This window comes from Rhipicephalus microplus, chromosome 3, assembly GCF_043290135.1.
Source record: "Rhipicephalus microplus isolate Deutch F79 chromosome 3, USDA_Rmic, whole genome shotgun sequence".
Classification (NCBI taxonomy): Eukaryota; Metazoa; Arthropoda; class Arachnida; order Ixodida; family Ixodidae; genus Rhipicephalus; species Rhipicephalus microplus.
Window position 1 is genome coordinate 138,129,949 of NC_134702.1, and position 17,338 is coordinate 138,147,286.

A 17,338-nucleotide genomic window follows, 5' to 3' on the forward strand; every position below is an offset into this window, starting at 1 on the left:
ATTTGGAATTTGTACATAATTGCATCGCTGTTCTGCCACCATCTCATGGAGGGCAATGTAGCTGATTTCAACAGTTAGCCATTGTTAATGCTATGAATGCAATTTAAGCTTCCTACTAGACTTCCCAATCCAGGCAATTCACAGAACACTTTGAAACAGTATGTATTTCAGGTCTTCTCTTGTTCTTACAATTTAACAGCAAAAAAAAAAAAGGAGTTGAATAAGTAGAAAACAATGAAGAGTACAGTAAAATTTCATTCAACCAGATCTCGTTAACTAGAAAATTTGGTTTACTCAGACTCGCAGCACGGTTCTGGCCAAGCTTCAATAGTGTCAAATGCACGTTCATTCAGGGGATTCAACGGCGCACCGGTCAACTCTGACGACTCCGGAGAGGGCTATCGGGACTCCATGTTTTGAGTAGCCCCATCTCAGCAGCCTGGATGCCCAAACACTGCTCGTCGTAACCAATGCCGAAACCGAAGTTTTGGAGAAATCGAAACCAAATTAACTGCAGAAAAACATGATCATGATGGTAATGAATGAAGAAGAAGTGGCTAGGTGGCGCCAGTCACCTAACCACCGCCACCGCTGCTGCTTGCTACGCCTACGCTGCTGGTTTCTTTCTGTTGCGTCTTGGCGTGCAGCATGAGAGCTCGTGCATGTTTTGTTCTGTGGCTGTGCTTGTGCAGATTGCTGCTGATGTCGCGCTTCATGGTGACGCAACATTTCACCGTGCAAGAAGCCGACGAAGCCCTTGCTGTCCTTGAGGAGCTTTGTGTGGGTTCTTGCGGCAGTGAGCATGCACACTACCACTTGATGAGGTTGAAGGAGATCGTTCTAGCCGATTTCGATGACAAGGCAGACAAAATAACGCAGTTTTTTATGAAACAAAGGTTTGTCTGCACCGAGTGCATTTTATTTTTGTTTTCACAGTGTATTTGATTAAACAAAATTCAATGTACTCAGACATTCTCGCCCGTCCTGTGACAAACGGGTTATTGAGATTTTACTGTACTGTGATCAATTAACAAAAAAGTATATCAAAACCTTTAAAATGTCTGGCCCATGCTACTACTCGGAATAACTGTCAAGATTACGCGAACGCGAGGCAGACTACCAACGGTGAAAATATCTGCATTGCATTGCCCTCAGTTGTCGCATTTGAATCCATGAGCAGTGTACATGCTGCATACCTAAATGCAGGCACACAACACACAGAGCTATGAGAAAGCAGTCAATGGGCACCACCCCCTTACCATGGCAGGTATTAAATATGGTGTCCGAGTTGTTGTTGCTGTTGTTAGCAGCAAAGAACGCATCGGATGCGAGATCATCTGGGGACCATGACTTTGGCCGGCTCACGCTACCGGGCACCAGTAGACTGTTGGAGCCACCACCACCCCTGCCCCCGACTTTTACGGCCCCGTTGGCGTCAGTCGTGCCGTTCCGACCCCCACTGTTGCTTCCCAAGGCAAGTGCCTGTGAGGCTGTTGTACGGCACTCTCGCCTGCCAACCCCACGATCAGGCTGTTCGTCTTTAAGGTTTGTTTCAGACTTGGAGCGCCAGATACTGTTGTGTCGCTGTTTGCTGCACAAAAAAAGAAATTCGAAAAAGTAGTATTAGCACTGGAACGATGCAGCACTATCAAACTGCACTAATTGCAAAGGTGCATAGGATGAGATTTGTGCTGGGGATGCCCAAGTACACTTGAAGTAATGAATGTAAACTATTATCAAGTCGACTATTCAAATTCACTCGTCTACCATAGACTATATCTTCTTTGAATATATGAAACTATCTAAGGTTAGACGCATCATTAAACATTCGCTTTAAAGAGCGCATGTGTCCTGACGGAGAAAATTTATATAGGCACGTAGCAAAATGCTAGCCTGACTAGATTATTAATTCTGGCAGCAGTACATCAAATGATGTGTAGAACCGTTCATGCATAAAGTGTCAGTATTGTTGCTCCAGTGGCAGCGCCGAAATTGCCTGGAGATATCTGCTTGCAAAAATTGGCATTGTGCATCACTGTATTTCTCTCTGCAAGACACAATAGACATTCAACTAGTCTGTTATAGTGAAACAGACATGACAATTCACTCATGTGACATGTGCCTAGGAGAAGATGCAATCAGGTTCTTAAGCCAAGGCCACCGAGCAAACACAATAGCCATTTACCTCGCATGTAGTATGCCCTGATATGTCTCAAGTTGCTTGAGGAACCCCGAATTTGGCTTGATGCAGCTGCGGCGCGTCTTCACAAAGTCGAGGGCCTGACGGAGATCCCAGCCGTAGGCCTTCATCACATATGCAATGACCACCGATGCCGACCGGCTGATGCCCATCTTACAGTGCACCAACACTTTGGAGCCCTGCTCTCTGCAAGGAATTCATAGAATCAAGACAGATTTTTAAGACCTGCCTCCTGTGCTTGCCTGCTTGAACTACACAGCAAAAGCAAGTTTTTTTATTAAGAAACAAGTCTTAAAGGGGCCCTGCAACACTTTTTGAGCGTAGTCAGATCGGTATTAGAGGCTCCCGACAACATGCGAGTCAAATATTATAGTGCAGCACGCGGCCTGTAATTCAAAATAAATTATCGAAGCCAGCCAAAAATTGCTTTTTCTTCACTCGACGAATCACTCAATAAGCCCAAAAATCACTCGTAGTAAGCCCATCTATCAGACATTGGCTAATTTGAACATGGCACGCTCGGTCGTTACAGAGATCACCGCAAAAAAACGCCACTTGTCCACGCGCACGCGCGCCTGATCGCATTGAAAAAGCCACGTGTTCGAAAAAAACAAAAACAAAAAAGTGCTCAAAGTCACAAGGTGCACGCGCGTGACGTTTTTTTGTTTGCCCCTCCCTTCTCTCCCTGCTTAGCTTCCAGTGCTTTCGTCGAGGGGTGAGAAAAGAGAATGCGACTGCAGCGTGTGACAAATCTTTGTAACTCCGCTCGTACTGGACGGATTCTTAAAATTTCTGCGGCATTGAATTTGTGAGGCAATACACTTTCCCAGTGAATTATTTCTATGGTTACTCCAAAAAAAAGTGTTTCAGGACTCCTTTAAAGGGCCAGTAAACAGGCTTCGAGTTTTTTTTTGTACACTCGTAGATTAGACCGCAGCAATCATGCTTTTTGAATATTACAGTGCTGCGCGCCGTGCAGAGCCTCTATTTTAAAAAACAATTCCCGTGCATCACTCCTATGCCTGACCGACCCCCTTGCACGCCCAGTGATGTCAACTCGGCGATTGGCGACGTGACATAGCACGCAGCTCGCCGATTGGTCTAAATCAGGTGTGAAAAAACAGTAGTGAAGTCAACGTCGGTTCCTGTGCCCACCCAACAGCCACAAAACTGCCCCTTGTTTTTCGGCACTGCGGTGAAAGAATTAGCCTCGCAGTTGTCACGTGCACGTGTACACTCCTCGCTCAACTGCAGTGCCTGTGCACATGTACGAACATACTTCGCCCTTGACACAAGCAACACGGGTAGAAAGCGTTGCTCTGTTGTCGGCTGCAAATCAAGCGACTGGGCAGCGGAGAAGCATCGGCACCAGGTGCCTCACGATGGGGCACTGCGCGCTGCATGGCTGAAGCGAATCCATCCAGTGACGTACGTCGGGGACCTGATCGTTTGTGGTAGACACTTTGCACTTGACGCTTATACGGTTGACCCGCGGCTGGTGGGGCAAACGGTAAACAAATCACCACGCTTCGCAGCAAGCAGAAGTGCGTTGCGACTGATCGAGTTCGCCGATGACATCAATCGCTGACGTGGTGTCACGTTGCCGAAGTGGGCGGAGTCCCGACGATGGGCTACGCCTTCCCCTTGATGGAAGGGAGAAGGGGGACGAGGCCGGGCGAAAATTTTAAACCAGCTTAGACCGATGCTCTAACCCCTGTAGCTTCCTTAATATAGCACGTATCCACAAAATTCTAGCGGCAGCATGTTTGCAAAAAAAAAAAAAAAAAAGAACTGCACACATATCTCCTTTAGAAATTTTTGGACCTCAGGGCTGTTTACTGGCCCTTGAACAGTCCAATGAAGAGCCCACCCTTGGAAGTGCTTAGGCTTCCAGTGGATAATAAAAAAAAAGTGTGCCAATATTTTGTAATCAGAGTTATCGTGAGCAGCAGTGAGTAAGTAGTCAGAGCAATGAAAATGGCTTCCCTTGCAAACTGGGAAAGCAGAACTAGAAATGGCGCTTGCAAGAGTGATTCCAAACGAATACAATGTTACAATGTTATCCATCTACATTTTTATCTGCTCAACTACTTTTGATTATAAGAAACTGCTGTAAATGCGGCTCATTGCTGTACAATCTTTCCTTAGATTTATACTGATTTATTTTCCTAGAAGGCGATGCCTAAAATGTGGTGTCTACGACACTTCCTGCCTCTAGAATTGTGGCCACCAAAGGAAGTTAAAATTATCAAGCTTTCTGTTGCCAAAAAACAACAGTTGATCGACACTGCATAGTATACATCAACCTCCCAGCAATGCCTACATCATCGCCTTGCTCCGCCATTATTATACAGCTTACAAGCCAAGAAACATTATTGAAGACAAGTCGCATAAAAACAATGTCTGGTCAATATTTTATAACTTCCAGAGCAGAACATTGGCTATGGCATTGGAGTGGCCTTTGATTTGGTTCTTTCATCTACAATTTTGAAGCTGGCTTCAATTGGAAGCAGTGCTTAACAGATGAAGAAACAGGATGCAAGAGAAAACGCACACAGAAAGAAAACTTACTTGGCTTGTGCAATATACTTGTAGGTCTTATCCCAGTGTTTGAGCATTTCTGTTGTCTCGTCATCATAGACACGGATGTTGAAGTAATCGAACAGGCCTGGATAGAAGTTGTCAATTTCTCGTGTGACGTTGAGGATGTGGCCAACCCTGTAAAATGGCATCCCCAAGGAAGACACATGAAGCCATGGCGAGGAATAATATATAAAACCTTGCATCTTAGTTTGTTGAAAAAAAAATTACTTACAAGTACACGCAAAAACTCCTTGTGTTCATCATGCAAACAGACATTAGCAACAATAGCAAGATTTGCGACACCTATTGTCTGCAGTCAAAGAGTTCACAAAATGAACAGCAATGAAGTTAATGGGAGGTGTAGATAAAGTAATGAAGAGCGGTTGAACAAGTCCTGCCTGTTTCTGCCCTGCCCACCAGTGTGGACCAGCTACTTGAACTGCAAAAGGTTATTTTGCAGCCAAGTGTGAACAAGATACATTACACTTGGCTCTTTACCATCCCTATAAGTACTACTGTCAAAGCAATTTGAGCATGAGCTAAGTCCGCTTTCGAATGCCACCTAGTTATCTGGGTTGTAACGTGTTAAGAGCCACTTGCCCTTTGTCTTTGAGCTCCTCCAGGTTTGAGGCGTTCCACTCGGAGCCAAGGTAGAGGTATTCGAGGATTTCCGTTGCCGCATCCATCTGGCCCAGAATGGTGAGCATCTCCTGGTCAATGAAGGGCTTGAATTGCTGCAGGCTCATGTCAAGCTCCTCCTCTAGCCGGGACCGCATCTGCAGGGCCAATGCCCGTAACATTGGTTAGCCCTCGCTTCTGCTGTTTTCACAATACAGTGGCTATCTGTACAATGCAACAGCTGGAGCAATTTTCTAAATGCTCTTTGGAAATCTTTGGAGAAGAAGAAAGTTGAAAATTATTTTGGAGTGTCATGCAAGCTATACACTTATTATTGGAGTGTCATGCAAGCTATACACTTCTTAATTTCTTACAACTTTTGTTCACCTTTCAAAAATATTCGCAATCAGTAAGCCTCATGTTGAGAGGCACTGTGCTCTGAATGAACACCATACCAATCATGCAGTTACTACATATGCCGAATGATTTATGAACCGATAACAACTATCACATAATATTTTGTTGTACATCATGCCATGTATGTTATGACATTTGGTGCAAATATTTGTACCTTAAGAACTTCAGCACAGCATCTGTTCTGTTGTTCCTTTCCCAAAAGTGCAATACAACTGGATACCCAATTCATGATGAAAAACAGCACGTAACGGTGAGGCATCGGCATAAAGACTAGTTATGTGCCACTTTTCATCACAAATTCCACCAACTCATACAACTTTCTACATTAATGTATACATTGATCAGCCTGTTAAACAAGAAATTTAGATTGAAAACTGTTATTCATAGCATATGATGAAAGCAAACAAGTGCTCTTCATAAACATTTTCCAGAAAGTAACCGAGCACAGTTAAAAGAATGATAATCTGACTTTAGGCACATAGGCTCTAATTAAAAATGGCACCAGGCCTAAACCCATAAATCAATATGCTTATTAGAAAAATCGACTTTCAGGTGAGCCATCATGATTTTGCTATATCACAGAAAATGAAAAAATGTTTCTAGTAAGGACTATATATCACACTTTTAAAAGCAATGTAAGGCAGTCTCCTACTTCGAACACCTTCTGTGAGTTGGTTAATAAAGATTAAGATAGCACAGTTGATTGATATGTGATTGATATTTGGGGTTTAACGTCCCAAAACCACCATATGATTATGAGAGACGCCGTAGTGGAGGGCTCCGGAAATTTCGTCCACCTGGGGTTCCTTAACGTGCATTCAAATCTTAGCACACGGGCCTATAACATTTCCGCCTCCATCGGAAATGCAGCCGCCGCAGCCGGGATTCGAACCCGTGACCTGCGGGTCAGCAGCCGAGTACCTTAGCCACTAGACCACCGCGGCGGGGCAAGATAGCACAGTTGAACCCCTTTGTAGAGACACTACTGTCACAGACAATTGGGCATAACAGACAGAAGATGTGCTATTGTTGAAATAGGCATTGATCAGAAAGTGAGAACACGGTACCCTGCTCATAAGAGGCAACCCATATAAGGGAAAAGAACTGCTACATGGTGCATGTTTCTTGTCAGAAGGTAGAGCTGCACATGAAAACTATACGAAAATTTGTGCATATGACCGTTTTTCTTGTGGGAGCTATAAAGACTGCAAAATGCAATAAGAGCTGGAAATGAAAAAACCACCAGCTCGATAAAGTTGGTGGTATTCGCTCGCACTCACTGTAAAGTTGGTGGCCTTCAGGATTTTTGAAACGGCAATTTGCAAAAACAATTCAGTCGCGGTGTTGTTCTATTCAATGTATAAGCAAGGAATAGAACTCACAAATTTACTGGTCACCTCGTCCAGGTCCACTGACATCATGAGCTCCTTCAACTTGCTCCTGATGAGCACTTCTGTCTCTTCCTTCTGTGACGGCCTGCAAAGGTAACGCAGAGAAAGCGTATGAACACAGCGACATAGTGTAAATGGGATAGCCAACATAACAAAAGATGCAAAATTGATTGAGAGCATTAATGCCGGACACGCACAAAGCCGATTTGTTTTAACAATAAAAACTGTTGAGAGCCAGCACTGTGCCAGTCCCGTTTCTGCGTGTTTTGTGGTTTTCGGCACTGTGTTTTAATGATGCAATCAAGACAAAAGGGGAGTCGCGTAGTCTGAAATCACAGCAGCAGCTGGAAATCAAGATAGAAGCTCTCGCAGAAAGAGCCCAGACACTTCAGCATCTTCCTCAAAGCACCAAAACTTTGGAGATCTTCGCTTTACCTTTTCATCATATAATGATCCCACCATATTATTAATAATCTCACAGCATATATTTTAGTTATGCAGCAAATAAATCTGCACGTTATCAACCCCTGCTCTTTTAGTGGTTGTTCAAGTCATTTTGAAATGCCTCACGAATAAATACTTTTATCAGATAAAAAATGTTTAGTATTATGGCCAGTCAAAAATGATCTGTTTACTCCAAAACGATCTGTTTAAGTATTAATAACAACAGGTGTTGAAGATATCACCAGAAAGTTATTTCATCACCACAACTAGGAAACAACATTATATATAAAACTACAAAGAATTTGGCATTGCCACTTTCCCAGACTGCATTACGAATATGTTATGCTGCAGGAACAGTTGCAGTATCTTACGAGAGCTACTTTTAAAGGGAACAACTGAACAGCAATCGTGAACTGTCGTTTCACTGTCTGCAGCACTAGCATGTGAGGCAGTGAAGCTAATGCTGAAAACCAAGGCACAAGAAAAAAAAAAGATACATTGGAGACGCAAGAAAGGAACACACACACACAGAGAAAGAGATTGCAAGCAACCGAAGAATAGATTGCACGAAATTAGACTATAGATGAACAGAGCCGTTTAAGCAATGACAAAATCAGTTAAAATGCGTTGCCGGTACAAAAGTCCTAAAATGTAGCGCCTATGAGGCCGGATGGAGAGCTACTGCTACAAACAAAGACATCATTCATTGATTGTCATACTAACAGTGCGCATTTTCAGCGAAAGAGATTGAGGTAAAATCACAGAAGCCCTTAGCTTCATATTATTTGTTTCAAACTTTCCAAAAGATATCGAGCTTCAACAAGATACTGCTGTCTTCAAAAGTAAGTAAAGCATGATAGAATGTTCCGAACGTGAAGAACTGTCACTGGGGCACTCTACTAAAAAAGAGTAGCGAAATTTTAACACGCCCCATTTTGCGGAGTAAAAAAATATATAAATATTATTTCAAGCGCGACCTTTCTTGCAACAACATGCACACAAGCAAAATTAACAAAACAGTTCATTTTTCTCCAGGTAGGGAAGAAACACAACCCTTAAATGTCTTAGTTCTAAGTAGCTGACATTTTATGAAGTGGCGAACCACATAGGGGTTCCAAAGAAAAACAAAACAAAGCAAAAGTAAGAACCTAGTTGCGGTCTTTATGTATACGCGAGAGTGACAAGGTTTTGATTACAACATACACGACTTAGTTGAAAACGGACGAGGACATGAGCCAATAATTACGACCACTTAGCCAACTTTAGCTGACGTTTGTCAGTAGTACGCCAAGCCAGTTAATATTCGTGCTCATTCAGCCACATACAGCCGACACTAGCCAGTGTGCTAGTCTGTGTGAGTAGTAAGCGAGTCGGTACAATGCGTCACCAAACCGCACAACTCCATGCTGTCCGCTCCCCAATGGCGATGGGATGAAAAAGAAAGAGAGGGCACTGCAGGCAAAGTTACCGCATACAGAAAACGTAGAAAAGAGTCTTACCGTGAGCGATCAAAATCGGGCGTCGGGGGCCTCTTGGACACCAAGTCGTCCATCGCATGCCTTTGGGAATAAACGAAGAGAGCGAAGGCACTGCAGTTAGTGTTGAACACGGCCATTGTGCGCCGTTGGCGACCGCGAGGGTTAATTACGTAGTTACGCACCACTCGTTGAGGCAAGACTGGTCCGACTGTATCCTCTCGGCATAGTACTGCACCCACTGGTGGGTTCCGCCCCCTTCGAAGTAGTTGAACTCCCGCGCTTTGGCACACGCCTTGTGCAGGGACTGCAGCGCAGACCTGCGAGACGAGACATCGTTCACTCCATAGATGGTTTTTCAAAGCGCAGAGCAGGTAGAGAAAGGCGACGGCTCAAAAAACCAGTTCACTATAGCTATGAGGCACACCTTGAAAAAGAGGGCTCCAACAATTTAGACTATTTGGGATTCTTTAATGTGCGCTGGCATCGCATCTTACGTGGGCCTCCAGCATTTCACCACGATCAAAACGTGAACGCAGCAGCCCCGATCGAACTCACAATTTCCGGGTCAACAACCAATAACCAGAATCATTACTGCACGGCGGACGAAATTTTCATAGTTTGGTGACCTAAGTCGAAGAGGAGAACTGTGTGCGGCACGGGACAGAATAAAACAGCAGTTGGCCATTGTTTCTCTGTTCTTGTTACTACAAAAGTTCAGCTTTCCGTGCACCATTGCTCGAAGTTAAAAAGAACAAAGGATCCGTAAAGTCGTCAACAATAATTCTACACTGCGATTCGCAGAAGACGGGCTTCGGCGTTCGCAGCTCTATGAAGCATACAGAATACTGCGTTTCTGTCTGGAAGTCGGCCTTGCCTAACGAAGGTACCAACAATTCCGCAGTCAACGACGAAACCACGACCTCCTCTATAAAAACAAAGCTTATAGAGGAGCTTGTGGACGAAACCGACAGTGGCAGCGCACAAAACGAAAAATCCCATCAATCCCTCTATCGCCCCACTGCGTATCCTTTTGATCAACTGTTTTCCAAGGCGACAGAGAAACGAAGTAAACCGCCTAAAAATTGCAACGTCAACCAGCAGAAAAAGGCAAACACTGAAGAGAGCGCGCATACGAAGCGGTTAGGGCACAGCGCTAGTTGCAGTGATGACACGGCGATGAACTAGCAGTGGCACAGCACAGGTCCTCCTGTGTGTGCGTGCTTCCTTCAGCGTTTGGCTTTTCACGCTGGTAAATCTTGCAATCTGTCCCAAGAACATGTTTAGCCCAAAGTAAATTTCGGGTGCACAAATGTTCTTACAAGAGACGCAAAGAAACAGCAGTAGTTAAATAAACATTATCGAGCTTTGAGGGAAGAGGTCTACTATGGTGAAGAGGTTCGCAGTCAGCCAGGCCGCTCCAAAACTTATGGACCCTCCCCCACCTCACCCCTCCCCATACATATTTGCCTTTTAATCGACAATCACACAAGAAACCCCTTTACTCAAAGCACCCCCATTGACCGGGGGGGGGGGGGTTCTTTTATAACTAATGACCGAGGACTATAATGCAATTCCCACGTGCTTTGCAGGTGTGTAAGCGTTAAACGACGTGGCAGGACAGAAAGACGACTTATAGCTACAGCCGTGTTTCGCGCTGTCGTACTTCCTACCGAAAAAGTAGACAAAGTACTTTACCGGGCAACCCAGAATCACACGCGACAGGGGACGACGCGCAAGTTCGGTGGCACCACGGTGGTCAGCACTCACCAGCGACCGGTGGTGAAGGCGGCGGTCAGCTGCGACGTCCAGAGGACGCAGGGGACGTCGCCGACGCGAAAGTGGTATGCGCTCATCTCCAGCCGAGCCGCGAATTCGAGCACGCCGCACTGGAACGCTTCCGCACAACGGGAGGAAGAACCGCAGTCGGCGAACAGTGCGAAACACATGATGGCTGCTCGGAAAGGCACACGCGCAAAGGATTCTGAAACACTCGGCAGAATCGCGCGGTGCACTCTTTGGAAAACTGCAGAAGTCCGTTGCGACGGATGGATCGGAAAGCTGGCCGGCGCCGAAGTGATCGGGTGACGGCTATCTCATTTCCCCGAAGGCCATTCGCGCGGCATCAACAATGTTGGAGAAAGCTGTGGCTAATGTCAATGTCTCCTTCTTGACAGCGGACCACAGTCAACACCTGAGCATTGAAAGCGCCACAAGGTATATAGGTTATTTGGAAAACAGGGAGCCTGCGTTCTGTTTGCGTGGCTATTGAAGCCGATGATTCCTCCAACAATGGCAATCATGCGCTGCGATCGACGAACATTCGGCAATGTTGGGTCTTCAGACAGAGATAAATCCAAGCGTTGACTACAATATGCTGGCGCCTGCGTTTGCTTGTTTCTGCACGATCCACAAATCAGACGCTCGTAACGACACCAGGACCAACCGCACTTAGGCTTCTCGACTATTCCGCAATGCGCGAGGTTATGTAGAATGACTAGCTGCTCGTGAGAGCAAGGCGGCGATACCCAGACTAAGCAAAGCTGGCCTCAGGAACCGCCGCAAGAGTCCAGGAACACTGAGAAGAAATCTGTTCTTCGAGAAGAGCAGCGGCACAGGAGGCCACGGATCGCGCACATAGCTATAACGTCGAGCGATGACGATCAAGTAAGCCAAGCTTAGGCGCGCCCGTATGAGGCGACCGCTGCGTAGGACACCGCGTGGGTGGACGGGCTCCGCGGTGCGCCCACGCGCCAGATCGGTCAGGATCCATCGCCTTTCTGGGAACATTGAAGATGAATTGCCTTTTCACCTATTCCCCGAAGGCGATTATAGCATATGGAATGTGGATAGGCTGCGTGATACGCGCCGTCTTAACCCACTGAACCAGCGCACAAGTGGGTTTTGTGACCATCAATCCACGGAGAGTATTGAGGACCAGAGCTGCGGCGTCGTTATTGGCCACCGGAGCCACAAGCCAGCTCCTTGTTCCGGAGTGAGACAGCACTGTGGTACTTCAGTTCACAGGTAAGCTAAATGTTGAGAGAGTTTCGCACGTAAGCCAACTTATGCAGTGATATGCTACACGCCGGACACCGGTCACTCGAACAAACACACACGCAAGCTACGAAAGCTCTTGTTTCTAGGCTCAAAGAAGTGCGGTGTGGCAGCAAAGTTTCGTTCCATACAACAACATTATTATTATTATTACTATTATTATTATTATTATTATTATTATTATTATTATTATTATTATTATTATTATTATTATTATTATTATTATTATTATTGGGACTTAATGTTCCAACACCACGATATGACGAAGGGGACGCCTATACTGGCGAGCTGGTGTTCCATACCGTGAACCTAAATCGATAGGTGCACGAGCCTCAAGCGTTTAGCCTCCATCGAAATGCAGCCGGGATCCACTCCCGCAACCTCAGACGACTGTATAGGGGTGTTGCCGCCCCCGAGAGCACGCCGTCGCCATATATACACCAACACCAGACACGCAGGTATGCATGCAAATACACTTACCACACGAACGCAGGGCGTAGGCCGACTAGCTAGAAATGCAAGGAACGAGTGTGCGCGCGAACTCGTGGGCGAATACGGAGGAAAGTCGCTGCCGCGGCTGAACTTATAATAGTTCTACTTCTAGCGCACGCAACGCAGAGGCAACAACAGAAAAACAAATGCACATGACGCGATAGCCTTACCAGGTAGGCAAAAGGGAAACGCAAGCGCGCTGAAAACATTTCGCCGCCAAATGAGGAGTCGAGATAAATTGAGTGGCGCGGGCTGCGTAAAAAATGACAAAGTTAGGAAATGGACGGCGTGGAACCAAAATAAAGTATACGGCCTTTAAAAATTGTATTACCAGGTAAATGTACAAACGACGGCAACATTAAGGGAAACAATGCAGCTACTCGTGGCGCGCTCAATAAACAGGCACATACATAATGCTGTTCAGTTTGTTTTCGTCTTTTGGCGCTCGTTTAGACACACTACTTTCAGCTGATGCGCGCACAAATATCCTATAGGCGTTTACCGTTCGCTTGTTCTCTAATCCTTGTTTCTCTCTCACTCTGTGTGCACCGTCTGTCGTCGTGCTCCGTGTATATACTAATAGCGAACAATGGTCACCAGGCGGGAGAGACTTCCTATTCCCGACGAAAGCGCCAGCTCCTTCGACGATCCGCAATCACGTAATGGCGTTGGGCGAGGGAAGAAGCGGGGGGGGGGGGGAGAGTCAGACGCGCATTACTCGTTCAGCCAGACAAGCGGAGGGCCTTTACGATCGGGCGAAATGCGAGACGACGGTAAAGGTTAGTCAAATCTTGCGCCACTTAAAATCCTTCGGGACCCGAGACAGGGCAAACTCATTCAGTGGCGCGCCGCACGCGATGGCGAAAAAACACGAAACGCAGCCGAAGGCTAAACGACCTCACAAGGGCGCGTTCGCAGAAGAGCAGACACTGGCGTGCACGACAGCTGCTAACGAACACACAGGGCGAAAACAAAGAGAGCCGAAAAGAAAAAAAAACAGCAACAAAGATGGAAGCGCTTGTGAAATATGCGCCGGCTTTGCCTAGCCGTGTCGCAACCCTTTCTTGCTGTTCCCGCGAAGAAGAGAGTTTCCTGTCGCAGCGACGGCAGCGCGCGATCGCCCCGTCTTTCCAGGTATGCGCGGGGTCGTCGTCTTTTAGAGTTCCAAAGAAACTTGGCGATCTTACCGCTATTATTACGGGCTTTTTAAGGAAACAGCCGCGGAGAATGTGAAGACTGGCCTCCCGTGCGTGTTCCGAGGAGACGTATAGTTCCGAAAAGTGTGCCGCAATACGGACACGAACCCTTGTGAGCATGCAGTATATTGTCAAACGTCGTCATCGAGATTCGTTACTTCTGCTTGACGGCATCGTCACTAGGTGCAAGCAGCGAGAGCCAATACAGGCACAAGACGTAGTATATGGGCGATATTGCAGTACTCCCTTTCGGCGTCAATCAAACGTTAGTCAATCTACGCACCTGGTGCCGACGAGGCGCTGAACTAACAGATAAAAAAAAAGTGCAGCTCACCGAGAAAGTTCAAGAAAACGTACACAAATATAACCATTGGTTTTAGGAATGCTAATACCCCCCCCCCCCTTTTTTTTTCCTGCACCGCCCTCCTTTGAAAGTGGCGCTACGGCAGCAATAACTATTGCGCGTACACTGTACTGAACTGTAATGATTTAGTATAGAACACACAGTACAGACGTGGCCTTTGAAGCATAATAAGGGCTCAGTTGGGCTGAAGAAGGAACGAATGGCACTCAATGACATCGTAGAAGAGTCCTCGCAAGAGGCAAAAGAGACAGCCAGTAAACCCTTTGCCTCACCCAGACACACTAACGACGGCTCGCGTTGCAACTATAGAACACTTCTATAAAAGGCACTTCGAAAGACAACTCCAACCGGAAATGGCATCGCTTAGACAGTGCACTTTCTGTCCTAACGCACACACATCTCATTGTTGTTAGGGGAAGAAACGATGCAAGACAGATGAGGGCAACACACAAAGTCTGGCAAAAGAGCGTTTCGCAAGCTATCCAGAGACACACTGCCACAAGTGAACGATGCTGGTGTCCCTTCGCCTTAGTGGTCCATTCGTCCCGCACCGTTAGTGATGTATATATACACTGCCGCGCGAACTTCTCAGGGTGAGCACAGTTCCGTGCAGTGCGCGTGCTGCAAAGAAAGTCACGCATCTCTGGTCGACAAAGAGAAGAAAAAAGGCAGAGCACACGCCAAACAATGCGTCTTTCCGCCACAAACGCACCAGGAGTGCACCTTTTTGTCCCAGAGAAGCTCGTAAAACAGTCACGTGCCGCCTGCGCGGTACTTATACGCTCATTATGCAAAACGAGCCGGCCCCACACGCACAACCACCGGCCGTATACGGCCATGTAACCATAAAAAAAGGTGCATGTCGATTTTCTAAAGGAGCTTCGCGTAATTGCGCTACGGGTCAGCTGCATTTACGTCTGTACGATCTGTACACAGAAACGCAGTCGAGCGTATAATTGATAATAAAATGCAAAGTAGTATGCCTGAATCACAGAGCCGTTTCCTACAGTCAAGTGCCGCCTTTTAACTGGGCTGACGCTACATCCATCCGTGTATAAATTAAGCGTAGTGGTGATTTGCGTCACGTTTAGAATTTACCTAAGAAGTAAAAACTGCACCAACGGACCACAGTTACATGTAACGACAAGTGCCGTTCTACAGCATGCATACAAAGATGACATATGCCGTGCAAACGTCCCTGACGTCGACGGTGCACGTCCAGGACTCCTGACCCGAAGAAATATCGGACAGTTTTAGTTTGTCCGCCATGCTGTGGGTGTTAGCCATATAAAGCGTTGCCGGAGAGGTAACGCGTTGAATGCGGGCAGTCGGTGTGAAGCTTCGGGTGCTCGTTTGGTGGCACGGAGCTCGAACGGACAAACACGGTCAAAGGTTTAAATTTCCGGCAGCGCCGTATTCATGAACAAGGTGCTTCTTTCAGCTATATCTTACGCGATAATTTCTTCTGAAGCAACTACCTTACTTATACACACACACACACACACACACACACACACACACACACACACACACACACACACACACACACACACACACACACACACACACGCACGCACGCACGCACACACGTACACACAGCGCAATAGGATATATTATAAATGTGGTTAAACAAAGCATCCCAGGGCGTTGCCTCCACCCTTGCCTTACACCTAAATCGCGGAAACACTACAACGTTTCCGGTGCCAAACCATACAAACAGGTGGTATAGCTACATAAAATTAAAAACACCTGATCTGGCATGAAAATACGTTAGTTTTAGACGGCCGTCACGTTTAACGCGCGTAGGTCGAGGTCTCCTGTTAGCACAACGTACGGCACCACCACGCTGTTATGCGAAGAACCACCGCCAAGACGGCATCTTTATCGTTTCAGACGCCCGTGCATGTAGCCTGGCCGCGCGCCACTAAAACGAGTTCTGGCGCTCGGCAAGCAAGCCGCTTCAAATAGGAAAGAGAAGAAAAAGCGTGGAGGGGGGTGTAGCAAACAGAGCAGCGAAAGCAAGATCACCGATGCTGTCAGCGTATACGGAAGCTCGACCGAGGTAGCGCACGCTAAAGCGGCGCGGCCAGCGAGCGACGACGGAGGTGGCAGCGCCAACGCCGGCATCATGCATAATTAACGTCCGGTATCGGCACGCCGCGGTGCGGCTGGAAGGAGTGGGCACCTTTTATTTATCGACCACGTGCAGCAGGGCACCGTCATCAAGACATCAGAGATGCGTGGGTTTTCGATCGGCGTATCTCTGCCTAGTGTATATACCCAGCTCATACGTCCCGGTATGAAATGAAATACACAAAGTGGTCAATCAATGTGTGTGCTTGACAGCCGAGCATGAACAGAGGAATGACGTAGAAACCTTATCAAACAACAGGCACATAACTTTGCGCATATTGACGCACATGCGAACATACAGCTTCTTAGATGTATACATTCATGACCTATTAATCTATCCGCTTCATAATTCAAGCATCACACGTCGCCTAGCTTCGCCCGACGGCCTTCACCGCAGCGATGCATGCATGCCTGATTCCCCTTTAACACTTCCCGTGCAGACAAAACTGCACAGACGCAACGCGTCAACATACGAATGCTAAATAATTAATGTGCAGCCTAAAGGGGCGCGGTAACAGAACAGCGCAGAAATCTTCCAAAGTTGGTTGGCGAAAAGACACCACCAGATAATAATAATAATAATAATAATAATAATAATAATAATAATAATAATAATAATAATAATAATATGAGGGGTTTAAGGTCCCAAATCCACGAGATGATTTTAAGAGACGACGTAGTGAAGGACTCCGGAAATTTCGACCACCTGGGGGTTCTTTCTTTAACGTGCGCCCAAATCTTATATAAAAAGCACATGGGCCTAGAGTACTTTCGCCTCCATCGAAAATGCGGGCCACCACAACCGGGATTAACCCCGCGACCTGCGGGTTAGCAGTCCAGCGCCCACCATAAGACCACCCCGGCGGAACTGTAGCCCCGCCGGGGTGGTCTAGTGGGATCAAAGGTGTTGTAGCTAAAGAAAACCGGCTGCGTAGAAGATGTAAAAGTTTCTAAAAATCATGCGCAAG

General features: G+C 46.6%; 1 protein-coding gene across 4 annotated transcripts in view; it reads right to left on the reverse strand.

The window, feature by feature from the left end:
* Nucleotides 1-17,338, reverse strand: part of ssh (Protein phosphatase Slingshot) — a 423,428-nt gene that overhangs the window by 6,816 nt on the left and 399,274 nt on the right. For all 4 annotated transcript variants that reach the window (XM_037422163.2, XM_037422160.2, XM_075890320.1 and 1 more), the window contains 7 exons: nt 9,314-9,448; nt 9,153-9,212; nt 7,201-7,294; nt 5,384-5,559; nt 4,772-4,918; nt 2,186-2,386; nt 1,260-1,591 (listed from right to left, as the gene is read on the reverse strand). In XM_037422163.2, coding sequence (XP_037278060.2) covers nt 1,260-1,591; nt 2,186-2,386; nt 4,772-4,918; nt 5,384-5,559; nt 7,201-7,294; nt 9,153-9,212; nt 9,314-9,448 — 1,145 coding nt within the window. The remainder of the gene's footprint in view (nt 1-1,259; nt 1,592-2,185; nt 2,387-4,771; nt 4,919-5,383; nt 5,560-7,200; nt 7,295-9,152; nt 9,213-9,313; nt 9,449-17,338) is intronic.